Source organism: Trachurus trachurus (assembly GCF_905171665.1).
Source record: "Trachurus trachurus genome assembly, chromosome: 20".
NCBI lineage: Eukaryota > Metazoa > Chordata > Actinopteri > Carangiformes > Carangidae > Trachurus > Trachurus trachurus.
The window spans coordinates 19,785,867-19,805,048 of record NC_139911.1 but is presented as its reverse complement, the minus strand read 5'-3'; the positions used below and the strand labels follow the sequence as shown (position 1 = coordinate 19,805,048).

At 44.4% G+C, this 19,182-nt stretch overlaps 1 protein-coding gene across 2 annotated transcripts in view; it reads right to left on the bottom strand.

The window, feature by feature from the left end:
- Nucleotides 1–19,182, bottom strand: part of arhgap21a (Rho GTPase activating protein 21a) — an 84,642-nt gene that overhangs the window by 39,612 nt on the left and 25,848 nt on the right. For both annotated transcript variants that reach the window (XM_083995651.1, XM_083995652.1), the window contains exons 3-4: nucleotides 6,016–6,204; nucleotides 2,984–3,005 (exon numbers count right to left, since the gene is read on the bottom strand). In XM_083995651.1, coding sequence (XP_083851777.1) covers nucleotides 2,984–3,005; nucleotides 6,016–6,204 — 211 coding nt within the window. The remainder of the gene's footprint in view (nucleotides 1–2,983; nucleotides 3,006–6,015; nucleotides 6,205–19,182) is intronic.

The window sequence follows — 19,182 nt, the reverse complement described above, 5'->3', positions numbered from 1 at the left end:
ATGACACCGAAGCCAAAATGTCTAAAAGCTTGGTTGGCAGTTTCCTGCAATATCTGGCCACATGTTGCATAACAGATAAAGAATGGAGACAATAATGAGCTTTCCATCTCTGTCTTTGAGCCAAAAAAATGGACGGGAAGTTCTTGAAGCGATTAGGAAAAGGGAAATATGAAGTCTGCAATTCAATTACAGCAAAACAAACTAAGGCGAGGTCAATCAGCTGAGGATGAGGATGACTACAGCTGGGTGCTGCATCCTTCAAGGGCTGCATTTGAAGACTGATTGCTCCACGGTGGCAGCAACAAGGCTCCTTCAAATGTGCCAGAAGAGTGGGTCCTTCATTTCCCAGACAATGGAGGAGCCGAAGGCCAAAACTATCCCAAGATTCATTGTGCACCCCTGATGAATGAGTGTTCAAAAAGAGAATAAGGCCCACAGCAGCCAAGGATAAACATGAGACCCTCTGAATCCATCTCATTTGGTTTAGATATTTGCTCTCAGTGCTTTGGAGGCCGTTGTAGACCCATCAATTCAAGGTGAAGGATGCAGCCACTGAACTGAGTCACAGCTTGGACAATACAATCTGATCGAAGGCTCCAGAGCAGCTAATAGACCCTGTGGAGAGACTATTATTACAGAGAGAGTATTGAATCCAAGTTAATCTGAGTCAGTTTAATGTCAATGTTTGCTTACGAGCTGCTGTTTGAACCACCTGCTCTTAAACGCTCCACCACATGAGCTCCTGTGGCCTCATGATGTAAAAATCAGTCACTAAACCACAACAGAGCAACAACATGCACATAGGTTTAGTGAAGTCATCACAATAAGATCTGCTTCCATGTCCAGAAGTCATGTATTAATAATCACGAGAGCTTTGCTCCTGCTTATTTATTTGCCTTTTCCAATATTATACAAAACCTATCCAGGCTGATCTGTCTGGTGCGTGGTGCGTTCACGTGCTGCTGTGAGAGCTCTGAACTTCCTGAACTCTGACTGTTTTCAGCTTTGTAGCATGCCCATGTTGATAATTCAGCTGGGTCATTTGGTTTAAAGGCATAGTCCAGCTTTTTTGAAGTGGGGTTGTATGAGGTACAAATGGCCACTGAGTATAATATCTGTAGAACGGTCTCTAGTTCTAGATAAACTAACTTTTTTCCCACCAGCTGATGCATTTATCGTACTCCTGAACTGGTGTATTATTTTGAGATAGGACTTCTTGTAGGCGGCGAAAATATGCAGATTAATTGTCCCTCATTAGACCTTTCTATTGCAGATAGTATACTCAGTGGCCATTTGTACCTCATGCAACCCCACCCCCCCAAAAAACGGAACCATCCCTTTAAGAGGAAGTATCGCAAATTAGAAGAAGACTTCACTATAACTAAAAATCACCAAATCTAGGGATTAATTGTTTTCAGTGTTATGTTTATTATAAAATGATTTGGGTGAATGTCTTGATTGATGTTTTGTCCCTATTAGCTGCGGCTTTGCAGAAACATTCCTGTCATTCCTGATATCCGCTCCTGACGCCAGGCTACCTATCAGCATCGTCACCTTTGCCGGGTCTCTGAGCTCGCTGAGAGGTAAAGAGGGATTTATGAGGGACTGGAGGCAAGCCAAGTGACTTCCTGTGGCAGTGGAGTGAGGGGGGGGGGGGGCTCTTAAAGAGAGGATCATTATTCACTGTGCACCACTGAATGGTTCTTGTGCCCTCAGGTAGACTTAATGACACCGTCACACACACAGTCACGTTCGTTTTACATGACTTTTTTCATAGGTTCAGTCACATACAAGAATCCAAGTTCATAAAAAGCAACAATGTGCAGTGGAGCTTATTCCCTGAAGGGTTTCCTCCTGCCACAGCAGGGCCCCATGTGTGTATGTGTGTGTGTTGTTTAATGTTTTGAGGCCTGTGTTGAATGAAGAGGCTGGATGTGGAGGGGTTAAACTGGGTGGGGAGGGAGGAGGAGGGGGGAGTCAGTGGGAGGAATGTGACACTGAGGGCCAAGAGGGATGATGAGTGACACTTAGAGGAATCTCTCAATTTCCTGCTCAGATGTGTTTAAGAGTCAGATCCATCACAAAAGGCCTCTGCTCACTTTCCATCAACCCCAAATTCTTCACTTTCACTGTCCACTCATGACACAACAATTCACTGAATCACGCCTGGTGGGGGTCTGGATGCCTCACAAGCGTCCTGAGACGGGGAGGGTGGGGGGTCTTCTCCCTTTTCTCTCTGCCAGAAATGAATCATGTTGTTTCAAAAAAAAGACGGATCGACCAAACACTGAGCCTCGAGTGGGGAATAGGAAACATCCTTTTTGTATTAGATCACTTGAAAACACAACCAGTGTATATTTAAATAAAACATGTAATATGTTAGTGCCAATGTATGTGTACTTTGGGTTTCTCTGACACGAGATGTGCTAGAGGGCTGTGTGAGGAGGCTTCTTCTAAAGCGCAGCAGAGCGGTCCTCCTGCATTCACGCTGTGCCGCAGACGTGAGCAGAATACTGAAGGACTGGGCTGACGAGCCGGATGCTCTGAGGAATGCCGAGGCCTTGCCAAGCTGCACAGCGCAGCTCCGACTGCCACTCTGAAGAGCAGGGACCAGGGACCGGGGACCAGGGACTCCAGGCACCAAGTGGGCCTGCCTGACGGAGAGCTTCACCTGCTACATGTTGATTACACTGGTGGCTTCAGTTACTGAGCCATCAGTGGGTTTGAATTCTCATCTCTGATGCTGATTTGTTTCCACACAAAGAGTCGTCAAAATGCATCTGCTTCAGTCTGGGAGAGACAACACATTACACCGATGGAATATCAATCCTGATTCAACCCTATTGTGCACAGTTAACCGCTTGATAGCAGAGACTAAATGGTCTTTGTGCCGTTTCCATTTCAACACCTGAGGCCCCAGCTCACAGTGCACATCACAAATGCTTGCAGCAATTTAAAATAAAAGTAAAAAGTTCACACTCACCTCTGCTGCCGTTGTCTTCATCCTGGAAGAAGGAAAAAGACATGTTTTAATTATTTGTTTCATACAGGTCTTTTTATTCTCCCTGTTTAATTCCAGCTAACCCATGTCAACAAATGGTCGCGGGAGGGGGACTTTAAAGGAAGGATGACATAATACACTGCTACATCATTAGAGGAAAATGTGTTTACAATGAGGATCATCACATAAACAAATAACTTGGAAAGACTGGTGTATTATTCATACTAATCTAACTATAGAGGCCAAAGCAATTTAGCAATTAACAGATTAGTCAATAAATAAAATAATTAGTAGCAGCCCTGTAGAGGACTTTATCAGCACTGAGTGAAGACTGAGAGAAAAGAGTTCATTATCATTAAACTTCTGCATAATTGGAAAAGTTGTGGCGAAGGTCTCCTGGGTGAGAGACTTATGACAGTTCAGAGCAGCCGGTAGAAAAAAGCCACTTCATAGTGATGTTTGTGTGTTTTTTCTCCTTCATTTCCTAAACACATAAAATCTTAATTTCCCTCAGAGCTCCAGTTAAAATCCACACACTCCAGCTTTAATCCAGCTCCCCTCAGTGACACATATGTTCTCCATGGATCCTTTAAGACTCCCCGCTCTCCCAGAGGCTTTCCTTAAGACGGACAGAAACCTCTTCACGCTAACCCCAATATCCTCAAACTGTGATTAGTCCAGAGCTCCGATCCAAGACCCTAAAAGTAATTACGATGAAGCTACAAGGATGAGGATTTTTTTTTTCTTTTTTATCCTCCCCATGTCAGTTAAGGTTACGTAATGGGAGAACTGGTGAGAGTTTTTACAGTGAGTGTGGTCTGATGGATTGAAATTTAAAAGGTCTCAGTTTGAACATTTCCCAGAATCACATCTCATGATAAGACTAAAAGACAGCTGGCCCAGGGTCAGAGAACATCTGCTAAGAAACAGCTCGCTGTAGTTGTGAAATTCCATATTACACTGACTTTTAATGAATGAAACCAACCATGCCAACTCTTTATGTTTATGCCAGATCTTTATGATACGTTTACTGCCTTAATTCTGTTTGGTATGTATCTAATGTCAGTTCAATGCAAATCAACAAGTTTTAGTAAGATAACAGAAACACAGATGGGACTTAAAAGTGTCCAAAACAACTCTGTGATACCCAAGAAGGCCCCCGGGTGAAACCGTCTGAACATACAAATGTCTGAAAAATCCTAACTGTTGTGCCATAGTTTCTCCTTCAACATGCACGACCAAAGCCAAGAGCTATAAACTCAACGTACTATGCTAACTTTGTAGGAAATCCTTCTGTGCAAACAGAGGAGGTTGTCAAAATACACTTCAGAGAAAAGTAAACCCAACTTATCCTGAATTATCACTTACAAAAACTAATACTAGGGAGGTCGCGATAAGCTTTGAGGAAGCTGACTCGAAGCACCGGCGCGTTTTCCCATTAGAGCAGCCCTGTCGTATTTACCCAAAGCCCTTTAGTCTGGTAGCCTGTGCCCATTAGGAGCCGGAAGTGCTGTCACGTCAGGATTAATACCAAAGGGCAGATTGGTTGTGATGTTATCCAGAGGACGGCTGGCACGGCTCCCAGGTGGGATGATACAAGTCAGAAAGGACTCTGGGAAAACAAACCCCACCGCTGTATAACTCATGCTACATGTTCTTATCAACATTAAACTTAGACTAAAACACCTTACTCTACTCAGTGGCGGTCACACAACACAACAGCAATCTGATGATGAATGGCTCAACTAGTTATCATTTAAGTATCATAATCCAAAATAAATAAATATTAGTTAATAATATCAGCTACTTTTTTGTGTGACAAACAATAAAAAAACACACACACAGGACTAAAACAAACAGGAAATGTTAACACTTGAGAAGTGCCGCCAAAAGAATTTTTGGCATTTCTGCTAAAATATTTCTTAAATGATTTATCATGAAAATGGCTGCAGAAGAAAGAGTTTAAGTGAACATTAGCACTTAAACTCTATAAAAGATTAAGGAAAACAACTGGTTCCACTTCATTTTGGAGATTGCAGCTGAATTACAAGAAGCGTTGGCCGGTGGTGAAACAGCTTTAGAAAAAACACTGAGCCACGTTTAGCATCATCTCCTCACCACACAGCAGCTTTCTTCTACACTAACTACACTCAGCATATTACAAACTGTATGAGATTACTAAGTAGTATGGAACTGGGTCACAACTCTACTGCCCCAGCAGCACAACATCCACTAGTGTTTGTCTGAGGCTGTGTTCAAACAGCAGCTCAAAGTCATTTCTACTATGTTTTCTCCCCCGTGTCACACAAATCTGTGGTTTTCTAATCACAGCGGACACTGAAAGGCTACATCAAGTCTCCTTTCATGATTACAATCTGAAACGGTGACTAGTAGTTATAATTTTCGGGACCTTGTCAACGAGGCCAGAGTTAGAACAGAGGACAAGAAGCAGCAGCGAAAAGCAAAAATAAGCAGTGTGGCAGGTTTTTGGAGAGAAGCCTCGTTTCAGCACAAATGAAGATTAAAAAATCTCTAAACTCTCTTTTATGAGGTGAAGAAATATTGGAATTAATATATTTTGTTAAATGAAACATAGTTGCAGGTATGGAGGAGTTATCTGTCATCTATTTCAGTTTAAACTAAATCAAAGTTTTTTAAAAGCTCATGAAAATCAAGTTTCATTTCCTAAACCAACTGACAACCTGCCTGTGACCTGAGATCAGTTCATCTGTTTCTAATGTTACGTCGGTTGTTGCACAGAACCGGTGTGACAGTGTCTTGGATGCAGTCAGATCCTCCTGGTGACCTCCAGCTTACATCACTTGATTCAACAAGAGTTCATTTACTCTGAAAACACGGGTGTATTTTCTACCCCAACTGTCAGACTGTTTGCTTATCTAAAAAAAATGACTCAGCTCTGAATTGCATCAGATGTTATGAAAGTCTGAGTGTCATCATGGAGTGGTGGTGGGGGAGGTGGGGGGTGGGGGGGTTGAGAGATCACGCTGTGTCACCTTCAGAGAGTTGTGGACGGCGGACTCAGGTGGGTAGACGATGAAGTGGCGCAGCGTGAAGCCGAAGCCCTGGGAGGTTCGGCGCAGGTGGAGCGTCTTGGGCCCCGGCCAGGAGAAGGGCTCGTCCTCTGGGCCGGGGGAAGCGGCGGCCGACGTCTCGCTCTGATCGCGCCCATCCTTCTGCTTGGCCTGAGAGGAGGACAAACAAACAGAACAGCAACATTAATGCACAGTGTTTTATTTAAAGGTATAATATGTAGGAATTAGCCCCATCTAGCGGTGCGGTTGCATATCGGAGCGTATTCTTGATGTTGCATTCACGTGAAATGGGGCAGATGTCAGACAGACAACAGACGCTGCATGTAACAGGATAAACAAGCGTCTATGTAAACAAGTGGTCCGCCAGCACGAGGCAAAACAATACAGGTGTGACAATATGTTGTCATGGTGATGTCGTATTGTTTACCTGACCCACGTTTTACCGTCTTTCTCTCGTCGAGTAAAATGACATCCGGTTGCTTTGCCGACGGCCGTCTGCCTGACTGCACCTGAATGCAACACCAGTGCCTCCGTCCTCCCTCACACTACACAGTGGTGACAGTTTTAACAGGCGCTACCTGGAAAACTTTCTCCCCGAGCCGACAACTCCGGCGAGTTTCCGTGGTTACCTACGGTCATGCTGTCGCTGAACGTAAAAAATGGCGATGCAACATGGCAGCCTCGGTTCGGTGCGCCCCCCCTTTATGTATTTGTAACGACTTGTAACAACTCATTCTAAGGTACGAGAAAGCTTCCATTTGTATGCGGGTGTGATTCAACTTCAGTGAAATATGTTACACACTGGGGCTTTAAAGGGCAAATTTCTCATTCTCATTTTTGGAAATATATTTATTCACTTTCTCTCCCCTTAAATCATCATCACCCCCTACTGAGGGTTTATCTTGGGATCCCCCCCCCCCCCTCGACCCCCAGGTTGGAAACCACCGCTGAAATCAGACGTGGTTGTGAAAATAACGACACACTGATTGTAAAACTGTCTTTTTCTCGCCTTTCGCTGTCGAGAGCAAACTCAGAGCCACATGAAAGAACAATCCCTCCATTGACTTCACCCCTGGTGTCTGTGGAAAGCAAAGTCGTTTTTTTTTGCTAAAACAAAGCAAAGTGTGTTGTCACAGATGAAACGGCCTGTGGCTGTAGCGCACATCTTATTAATCATCTTGATTTAAAAATACAAGAAATCCCCTGTCACAGATTGTTCTCAGGGATCAAGAGGACGGTGGGTTGGTTTCTGCCGGATAACAAGGTGTCAGATCGTGGTCAAGGTTTGGTGCTTTTGGGAAACAGAGAGGTGGGTTCATTGTTAAAACATTAGTTATAGGCTGTTTCTGTGTTGAGTAATGCGGCATAAATAATCAGGACAACATTGATAACTGACTATAACCAGCAGGAAAAGCTTGTTTTTACATATGTTTGGCTTGACTTTTTTTCTAAACTGCCAATAATTTAATGATCCCAGCCTCTGAAACTGTAAGTGCTCAACTCCACAACGTCACTGAACTGTTCCACTGATTAACTGTGTCATTTCCTGGACTTGGTCTGCAATTATACTTCACATACATTTTATGTAACAGAGCTCAAAAATTTTCTCAATAACAACAACAACGGCACATCTGACCAGGCCCCGCCCATGAGCAGACAGCAGGTAGATGGAAACTGTTGGTGACCGACTCAAAAAATACTGTCAGATATTTACATCCAATGATGTGATCCCAATATGTGTCGAAATAATCAGGACTGTCATATAAGCCAGGTTGGCCCTGCCCTCTGTGCCACACAGCCGTACATATGGCTTTAGTTAATGCACATTCAGAGCTATTTGGCAGGTTTGCATGATGACAGACTTATCTTTGACATTCCTACATTCCTACTGTGACTAACGCAGGATAAAAACAACCTTTAAAACGCTGTCGGCCCTCGGCTTGCGTAACGTTACATTTAAATGCCTACATAACACAACACATGCTCTGCATCAGCCGCACAAGTCTGTTTTTAAATGTTCTGTAACAAAAAGCTGAGGGGGGAGAAAAACAAAAAAAAGTGTTTACAGCGACTGAAGCCAAGCTGAAAATACAGTTGAATCATGACAGGCTGCGTTCAAGACCCTCAAATCCTAAAGATGATGTTATGAAAACTATGATCTACGCAGCCAAGGTGGTCCTGTCTGATATCTCACAGGGAGGTTGAATTGTGATTAAAGCGTCTATAGCATGATGCGGTTTCACCAAGTCAATCAAATTGAACACTTGTTTCATCATTCATCAGTCATAACAACCAAGTCATATATCAACTACAACCATACCTATGCTATTACTAATTAATAATCAAATGCGACCTGGACCTTGGGTGGATAAATGGATGAATGGATTGATCAAAAAAAGTCCACATATTCATTTTATGAGCCAACCAGCCTGGCAGCATCTGATCAGTTCATGTTTATGTATGACTCTTGAAACTCAAAGTTTATTTTCGATTTCAAAGGGGAGTTATCAATGATCACAGGCCAACCAATCAGAGCAGCAACACATGCAACACAGCACAAAGCAACAGGGCCATGTGAATAAACAGACTCCAGTGTCAGTGCAGATGCTTTTATTTTGGAGAAAAATAGCACTGTGGATGCTGTTGGTTATTTTTTGTTTGTGAATTGGTAAAAATCGAAACACAGCAGGAAACCTGACTCCAGACGTCAACTACATTTTGTATCTGCTGAACATTCGTTTTCAAAGACCAGCTACTGTGCATAAAGCTCCTGTGAGACAGTATGTGCTCCACAAACACAAGACGAATGCAGCATTGGGGCTCGACTATGAAACTGTAAGGTTCAGAGTTCGCTGATGTTAACTAGGATTTTACTTTACACAATTTTCAGACAGAATTTAGAAGTTTATGCAACTTTCCTTTGAAATGTTCTGGGACATTTTCTTCAACAACCACAGTTTTAAAAAGCCAGAGCAGAGGAACTAAAGATGTTGGAGATGGCACAGTTGAAGTGTCTTGGTCAGGAGATCCAAAAGTTCAACCTCATCCTTACGAGGCCTTACGCTGTGTAACAATGTAATTTCAGAAATGCTGGTATGACTTACATAATTTGGTACTGACTGATTCCCTCAGTCTGGGTACCAGGATTGGGATAGGGGGGGGGGGAAGTCAGATTGGGTTAGGTTGGATGTGTTACATATTTTTCCAGCCTTTCCAAAGCTTTGAAACCAGATTCATCATGAACAAACATGCAACAGGACATACAGTATCCTGCAACTCTTAATCACAACACCATCGGTGAGAAAGCCAGTCTGACTCCTCCTGCTGCTGAGAGCCGTCTGAGCTGTGAGACTTCTGTCACATCCATCATCACAGTAACGATGGAGCCGAACCGCTGCACCGCAGGGCGTGCATTAGCGGTTATTGCTAACACTACCACAGTGACTCGGGGCTACGCCAGCCTGCCAAGAGTCTCAGCCCCGGCCCAGATCTCTCCGCAAAGCTCTTCTCCTACCAAAATACATCTTTAGGTATGGATCCAAAACAAAGACGTCCCCCTTCGCCTCCCTCCCTCCCTCCCTCCGCCCCTCTGGCTCACTCCTTCCACACCTCTCCTCTGCCTGTCTGAGAGCAGCAGATGTAGAGGCCTCTGGGGAGAGAGAGGGATGGGTGTGGGCTTAATGGTAAGACAGTAAGACTGGTGAAATCACCACCAATACCCAGTGGTGTGGGGCTGGAGGTGAGCCACGCAATGTCCGTAATGTAACTGAGAGAGGGAAGAGGAGACAAGTGGAAAAGGAGGGAAGGAGCTGACACAGTCCCACTCAGCTGTTTGTTTGGATTTCATGCTGAAAAATTAATATGGTATTATGCAATAGCAAAGCCATTTGGCTGCAATGCCCCATAGCTGAGCTACACACACACACACACACACACACACACTCACACACACTCTTTCCACTAACTTGCTCTTTTTATATATATAACATGTTAAATTATACAGCGAGAGAAGCAGCAGCACAGCCCAGGGTGGAGGGAAACCTACGTGTTCCCACAATGCTTCAGTGCAACAATACTGTAAATCTGATCCAAAGCAGCTCACACAATCACCTGATAAATACTGTTCAATTATGCATACAATCTGTTCATCAGAACACTCACCACTGAGGGTTTGATGTGTGTGCTGCCATATGGTGCCTTAGCCTGCAGGATGCTGCATTTGCATGTCTGCCGCTGTTTCTTTATGTATATGAGTGGATTTGAATGTTTGGCCTCAGCTTTTCTTCACACTTTTTTTTTTCTTCCTTTCTTTCTTTTATTTTTTTTTTGAATCTGTGAGTCACCCCTGGGTCGTCTGACCTCATGGGTCTACCTCTTTCACTCCCTCTCGCTCTTGCTTTTTCTTTCCAAACATCTCTCCCTCGCTGACCACATTAGTCATCTTTATTCACTATAACATAGGAAAATACGCCTTCAGTTCCCCACTTTAGTCCTTCACTGCGCGACAAATCCGTTCCATCGACCCTGGATTCATACGACATGAAGCGTGATGGCTGTTGGGTGGATATTTATGTTTTTAAAAGGCGGTCGCACACGTGCAGCTGGAAGATAAACAGTATCTTCCTCTAACAGCAAAAGTGTCACTATAGGGACCAATAACAAACGAAACCTTAGACCCAAACACACACACACACACTCACATATACACACATTACAGAAGATATTGGTCAGTGAAACAGGACTACCCCGCTGCTGTAGAGCAGGATGACGCACACTAAATTCCTCAGATGGCACAACAAAGTGCAGCCGCCCCTCACCTCTCCTCCCTTCTCAAAAGCTTCCTATGTAAATCGATATACCTCTGCCAGACACTGATAAAGCTTCAACGCATATTTCAAGTGAGCACTGGTTTTCCAAAATGCCTCAAAAACTGGGTGACATTCTCATAATGTCAAAGCACCAGGATGTTGCTCTCTCCCTCTCTCCCTCTGCAGCGGTGCCGTCCTTACCCGAGACCGGACGCAGTTCTTCCTGGAGGCTTCTCGGAGCCGAGCCCACGACACGCTGCGGTTGGGGCTGGTGAGGCCCAGCTCCACCTCGCCCCAGTAGGCTCTGGCCAGGAGCTGGAACCAGAGGCAGTACGGCTCCGACAGGCAGCCGTCCACGCCGGCCAGCCGGGCCCAGGGGCAGCCTCCGGAGGACGGGGAGGGGGAGAGGGAGCAGCACCCTTCGGCGGTGGCGTCCACATCCCGCAGGTCGGGGTGATCCTTCAGCGGGACCGGCTTACAGCCCCGAGGGAGCCCGTTCCTCTGGGCCAGCATGGCATAGCCAAGTCTGAGGATGTTGGACCGGAGGGCAGAATGGATGGAAACTGTCCTCCCCCTTCAAAAAAATAAATGCTGTGTCCTTTATTTTTCCTCTGGGTAGTCTACTCCGAGTTTGTGGCGTCGTTCATTTTTGCTCCAGCTCTGTTCCCTGGCCCGTCTCCGACTGCTCTGCTCTGCTCTCAGCTCCGAGGAACAGGGCTGGTCCTCGCTACGTCCCACAGACACATGATGTTTCCACTCAGCCGAGAGGGGAGAGCGCAGCGGCTGAGTGCTGTGGAGAGCCCAGGCCGACTGACTGACGCACCCACCCACTCACCACACAAAACTCTCTGTGAAGTATGCACACACACATTCACACACACACACCAGGCAGCCTGGAGTGAAATTCTCTTCCTTTCCTCCCTCCTCCATCTCTCTCTCTCTCTCTCACCTCTCTCTCTCAGTCAACCTTTAAAAGTTTGAGCTGCCGTGCGCCGGGCCAACACACGTGCACACTGACTGACTCACATGTCCAGGCTCATCAATAAATCATGTAAACAAATGGGAGGAAGAGGAGGATCGCGCAACAAGGTGAAGGTGGGTTGACGGGGAAAAGAACGTTCAGAAAAGTTTTAGGAGTGGGAGATGGAGCTGCTGCCTGTCCTGTCCGGAGACGGGAATGACTTGGGATTGTTTTCACAGCTATGGGAGAAGTCAAGTGGGGCGAATAGATAAGGAGACATATGGGCTCTGTGAAATCTAGAAGAAAAAATGCTCAGACGACCCGCCCACCTTCACACGCCTGCAGCTCATCAGGTAGCTACAGAGACCTGATGCCCGTGACACACATGGTGATCAGACACACACAACTCTGTATACAGCTGTGTATTCTGTATTTATTCTTTTATAGGCATCAAAAGAAAAACAATGGTCTTACAGAGTGTAAGCAAAGCAAATGTACAGTCTATCTTAATTTACTGTAGTCTAATTCATAAAATATGTGATGAATAAAGATAGAACTGGTAAACCAGTTGGGATACTGCCATAGCCTACAATTTAGGGAGGGTTAAGCTATCAATAAATAAAGAAAACGGTACAAGTACGAGTACATTGGAAGCACACTAGCATGACAGAGATCCAAAACACTTCCATTGTAACTGACAATGTCAACATATTGTGTAAAGATTTATTCCAAAGTTCAGTTGAAGATAATATTAACCCTCAACAGTCTGATTAGACTGAATCAAGCAGCTATCATCCAAGGGTTTCCTGTTTTAACACCAAATTGCCTCCAACAATCCATCTGCACCATTTCTGGGGAAGCACAAAGATACAATTAGGTGAAGAAATTATGAAAATAAATTTGCCTGACTCACAGGGCTGCAGCTGGATATTGATTTGCATTGTTACACAGTACAGTGTGCAGGGCAGTACGCAGTAGACCGTGTCTGCTACTATTTAGAGGGAAATCGCTTTCGAAAGGAATCATGTTGATGATAGAGGATCAATTAAAATGTCCATTTTACACATGGACATGTTAGGATTGTTTCCACGCATGCATTAAAAAACTAAGTGTGAATGAATCATGGTGGATTATCCCGGTTTGGAGGACTTTATGACAGAGCTTTGTTCTAAGCACTATAATATACCAACAGGATCAACAGGAACAAATGTGAGTGTGTGTATGTGTAATACTGATACCCTACTACCTCTTCATAACTATTTACTCTGAGTTTCTGCTGAAACAAAAGCATCAATCCAAATCTTACAACCCCCTATTGTCTCTTTACACTTGCCCTGTGGTATTACATAAGAGCCCTGCCATGCACACAAGGGTGTACACCCCTCCCCAGTCCTTGGAGGTAAACAAACACAACACAGAGGCTTGGCAACTGCCTTTATTCCAGGAGCAGTGAGATGTTTGGGACTCAGCCCTGATACCTTTTAGTAAATCTCTCTGCTCGGCTCGAGAGCTGGGCCAAAACATCAATTTAATATTTAATCACATTTTCTTCTCGGGGCTCTCTGGAGCATTTGTGCTGCTCCAATAGCAACATCAGGGCTCTGCACTGTTGGACGGCCCTGTTAATAAACGTCGACTACATCTATGAACATCCTCCTCCAGTTCATTTTGGTTTTCAACACCTCTTTATCCCTCCAGGGTGAGTTATTAGTCTTATAAATTGCCCCATAATCGTTTTAAGTTGACTGGTTCAGTTCCAGCGACAGCTAATGCCCGTCCGTCAGGAGCCGGCGTGGTTGGTTGGTACCGGTCGCTGCGGACGAGCGCGCCTGCTAAAAAGGCGAAAATGTAAATACCAGGCTATTTTGATTCGGAGGAATATTTGCCGTCCGCGACAGCAGCGACCGTGAAAACAACATCAGGAACCCAGCGGTGGAATGTTCCCTCTCAGCGTTTGGTTATGAGCATCTTGTTACCACATTCACTCGGCTCAATATAGCATGTGGTATTCTGTACGGAAAAGACGGCAGGAATAGAAGGCGCCAAAAAACACCGACCGCCAGTCGAGACACTTGACTTGAGGAAGGCAAAACAAGGATTAAGTCTCACAGGAATAGTCGTATATGAAAACCATACAGTCTGCTGCGTTCAGAGGGAGTAGGAGAACATGTCATCATGACCGTTGTCTCCATTTTTTACAAACCATTACAAGCCTGCATTACCATTAGAGGTACAATACCTCTTACCTCTACAAATGCATTTCAGGCTGTTATAGGGTTTCAAACCACATTATACTGTATATATACTGGATGTAGCCTATGTCTCTGAATTCCTGTAAATTTAAAACACATGATAAGAAAAAAAACATCCTCGGGTGGAATTCCTGTTGGCTAAGAAGTGGATTTGGTGCCATGCAGACATAAAAACTAGACGTGCCGCCCAGAAATATTATGCTGTTACCAGGGCAACTAACCAGACCACAACAATGTCGACCACTGGACTGGGGGCCACTTGTGTAATTTCAAGGTTTGTGTCTGCTGTGTGTGTGTGTGTTTATGAATAGATCGGTGTGTCATCATGAAGGCCAGCAAACAGAGCCGAGGTGATCTGAGGCTTAAAACTGTCGATCCATCACTTCCTCTCACTTCCTTTGATGTGAACAAACGTCGGGGTCGACAGTTATCCTGTGGACCTGCGGATGGGCATGCTTGCTACGGCTCGATGTGCAAATACAGAGTGGAATTTGAAAGGGAGGATTTGTGTGTGTGTGTGTGTTCTGAGTTTGGCTGTGCTCAGTTTGTTTTACTAGTGGAGAAACTGGGTCACATTTTAAAGTCTGGGAAGAAGTGGAGCAGTTTTTAGAATAACACAGGTTATCTCTTTAAAGACCGACTGTTAAGGCGCGTTCTAGTTAGACAGAAATGCTCCTATCCCTCCAGACACGCACATCATCTCTGCTTTTCCCAATGTAACTCCTGTGCATCAGCAAGGAGGCTAAACAGCCACTTACAGGCCGAAGCTGCACTGACATTAAGTGTTGCTGGAGCAGCTCCCAGTGGTGATAGAGATGTGTTATTATAATCTGATCCACAGTCGAGTTCAAACTGAATGATATGCAAGAGTGAGTGGGGCAATGGGTGAGGGTCGGGTTAATAAAAGCTTGTAAAGATTATAAAAACTTGTGCACTGTTTCCAGGCCACAGAGCTGATTCAGCCATGTTCAAGTTGTTAGTTAAGTTTCCATTGTATTAAGATGCTAAATGTTGCTGAAGGGTAATAACACTCACACTGTGTTTTATTAGAAGTGCTGATCAATAAGATGATGTATTTGTGGTTTTAAGTACCATCTCCTCTCTGGTAACGACAGCCAATCAGGACGGAGGATGTGAGGCTGTATCCATTCTCTGTGGATTGAGCACTTTGACATTGAACCTAGATTAATTTACAATAACAAAAACAACAACATGGAAATCTCCCTTGATACAATATTGAACCTTTTAATGAAGTGGGACATAATGCGACATATTTTCATATCACTGATTACATTTAGATTAACTGACTCTTGATTACTGATAATGAAAAACACCCTACATGTTATTAAATTGTTAATTATGACTCTCCAGTGTTGAAAAAAAACATTGTCATTGGCTTTGCTGTAGCAGAGATACAAGCAGCAACAGGTTAATGGGACGATGTCCATGTTCACACTCACTATAAAATGACCACAGCTCTTTAACACCAGCCACCAAACTGCTTTGAAGAACTTTATGAGATTACACAGAGGTGTAAATTGTGAACGCTGCTGTCCGTCCAAGAAAAGCAGCAACAACAAATAATACCAGTGTGGTCTGGTTGATAAAATACACTTTAAGCATGGTCGCACACGCCTGTGAAATTCGACCGACGGGTGTGGAGGGTGGAGGGCGGAGGGTGTCGCTCCCCCTTGTTGTTGCGCCGTTACCGCTCGCCGCTGGGTCCAACACTGTGTGATTTGGTCTTGGAGTCCCCCTGCTGATAATACTGCACATGGCTTTTGTGGCTTCACACAACATCACATGCAGGGCCAAAGACAACATCCACACTGCGGCTGCGGTGAATGTAGAGGCAGCGATGGGGAAATTGACAAGCCTGTTTTATGGATTAGTGCGGAGGGTTTTTAAGACCACTCATCAGTCTGAGATCACATTAATGGTGTGCTGAAACACCAAAACACACAAGTCCAGCTTGCGGATTTGGAAAGAAACAGCGCTGGTGGTGAGGGGGGGAAAAGCTGCCGATCTGTCTATTACATTTAATCATCTTGGTAGTTAAGTAGTTAGGATCCTCAACATCCCAAAAACCTGCAGCAAAAATGCAGTTGTGAAACATGGGTCAGATGTTTACATTTATGGAGAACACAACACAATGGAAACCAGGCTGTTTCGTGATGCCATTTCATTTCTATCCACTCAGAATCTTGGAGTCGAGGATTTATTAGATGATTATCTGCAGCTCTGATTTGTGTAACAAAAGGCCCGTCGTCAGTAAGCAGCTGACAGGATCTCTGGATGGGGATTAAAGACACAAGGCACCGACAGGGCTCTGAAACACTACAATGAGTAATTTTGAAGTCTTCAATTGGTCCTTGTGTGTGACCAACTTTATGTATCTGCGGCTGTGAATGAATGAGTGTGTGTGTGTGTGTGTTAGAGAGAGACTGTGTGTGGTACGGAGAGCCAGAAGAAAAGAGAAAGTCTTGCAGGAGGATTAGGCTCGATTCGGGGGTGGCTTTTCAGGACTCCTGGCGGGTGTAAGATCTAATCTGGCCATGCTGCATCTGGGCTCCGCGAGGTATGGCTTACTGTAACAAAGGGCTGGCTAATGAGGGCCGGGGAACAGACTGCTCCGACTGGGCGCACACACCACTGCACACCCATAAAGTCCTTCTTCATACGGCCCCTCGGGGGGGCACTGAGGGGGTATGAACCCCACAATCGACTGCCCTGTAGAGCAGAGCGGCAGACTGCGAGCGGAGCTGACCGCGCAGATATTGGAGCGGACAGATCTCGTTTCAGACTGATAATCTGAGTGTAGGAGGCGGCGGTGGAGCCAGATATTGTATATGAGTAGCCTGTAATATAATTTTACTGCACTTTCATCTGCCAACACGCTGGGCAGAGGAAGAGGGAGGGTGCACACACAAAGACTTTCTTTTTCTTTTCTCAAAGAGAAGAAGGAAAAAGAAGTGAGAGGGAGAAGCTGTTTGCATTTTGGAGATAATATAAATAGTTTGCTTAAAGCATTGAAATAAATAAAATAATAAGAAACAGGCAGCGGGGCAGGCTATTGTTTTTGCTCGGTTTAAGAGTGAAAACTAAATTGAGGGCAGCTTGCACAGATCCTAACCTGATAACATCTTACATAGTGTGTTTTTGTGTCGTGCTTAGTAGATTAGTCAGTTAGTTGTTTGACAGAACATTATCTGATCAACAATTAATAATTGAAGTGCTGAAAAGTGCAACATAAAAAACAAAAAAGTGTCGACGGAATCAAGTCCAAGTTTAATGTATTAGGATTCGATATGGTCTATCACATGTGAAGTGTATTGAGAGAACTAGTTCCCATTGGAGCTAGATCATATTACAGATATGTCAGTGCTCATGTTTATATTGGCAGGAACATCCATTGAAACTCTGTCCATCCAAGAGCCATGCAAATGTGCACTTTATATCTAATTCAATCATATATTTTCAAATGGGTCCAGCGGATCCAAATCAAGATGGATTATTTACATTATGAATTTATCTTTACCTTAAAAATTCCACAATCTGTCAGGTTGAATCATTTGTATATTATGCTGTCACTCTGCTGTACGGTAAAACATCGAACTTCAAGGGAAAACTAATAGTTTCCTCAGCTAACAAAAGAATAGGTCAGGTTACAGTGAATGTCAAAGCTTCCATTGAGACTTGACAAGGTAAAAATCAACTAACAACACAATAACTGCCCTTTGTCATGCATGTGTTGGTCTCGAGGAGGAAGTTGGCACCGGCTCTCTTTTCATTTCTACAAAGCGTCCAAATTAAATATAAAGTCGTGACGCAACAACTCCAAAAGCTACCAGTTAAACTCCCTGTGAGTCATGCCCACGATGTATTTATGAGCCAGTGCATCACTTCTATTCCACTGGCAAAAACAACAATCAAAATCCACAGTTTGCTATGGAAACCATCTGTGTAGCACAACAGCATCATATGTCCAGGAGAAGACGAAAAAAAAAAAACCAGGGGATTTCCTTCCAGGCGAAGCTGATGCTGCAGCAAGGAGAGAGAGAGAAAGAGGCAATGGGTTGGACACTCTCCTAAAAAACTAAAGGGGAGGGAGGGGGGACAAAAGCCTTGAGCCCTGGGAGGGGAGGGAAGGGGGTTTGTACGGGGCTTGGTGTATTAGCGAGCTCCCCGGTGAAGGAGCACTTGCTTGATCTGGACAATTGTCTCCAGAGGTCCCTAGACACCTTCTGACAAATGCCTCTGCCAATCAAGCATTCAGTAGCCGGCACATTCACTCCTCAGCAGCTGCTCTCAGACGGCCAGAAAAGGAGCAAATATGTTTCTGATGACAGCCCTGCCCCACCCCATCTCCAACACCTCGTGAATAAAATGAAAAAAAAAAAAAAAACACTGTCTGTCGATGTTTAATTATTGCATCTCTCCTCCTCATTCAGACGGTTTCCCTGAGGGGGAAAACGGGAGGGAGCCTCGGATCATCTCAACGCGCTAATGAAGACGCGCTTCTAGTCCTGTCAGCCTGACGCCCTGATGTGAGATGAGCCACACTGTCTGAGTTCAGTCTCAATGGGTCAACATGAATTATCTGACCTGGCTTTGCCACCCTGCCTCCAGGCGATGCTAACCTTGGCCTGGCTTACGCATCAAATAGTGAATGTGTACTTTACTGTGCTCCATCTAATGTAGGGTTATCCAAATATGGGTGCCACAGACGTTTTGTTTGCTCCATTAAATGTCCATCAATCCAGGATTTCTACCAGTGCTGAAACGACTGGAAAATCTGACGAGCTAATATTACTTGGTCGGCAATTAGCTGCTACCTCCCTTCATTCCTTTTATGCTCGTTAAATAGTCAGATTTTGTTTCTTACTGTTACTGATCAGACAATTAACAAAACGGTTTGAAAGTGTGACGCTTCAGTATTTCATTATTTTCTGATACACTGTAGACCAAATTATTAATAATCAATCAGAAAAAATAACAAAGAAATGACTGACAGAAATGAAGCTATTAAATTCAGTCACTGAACAAAAATCCATCAGTGGATGCTGTGAATGAAAGTACTCTAAAGATCATAGAGGATATAAGCCGC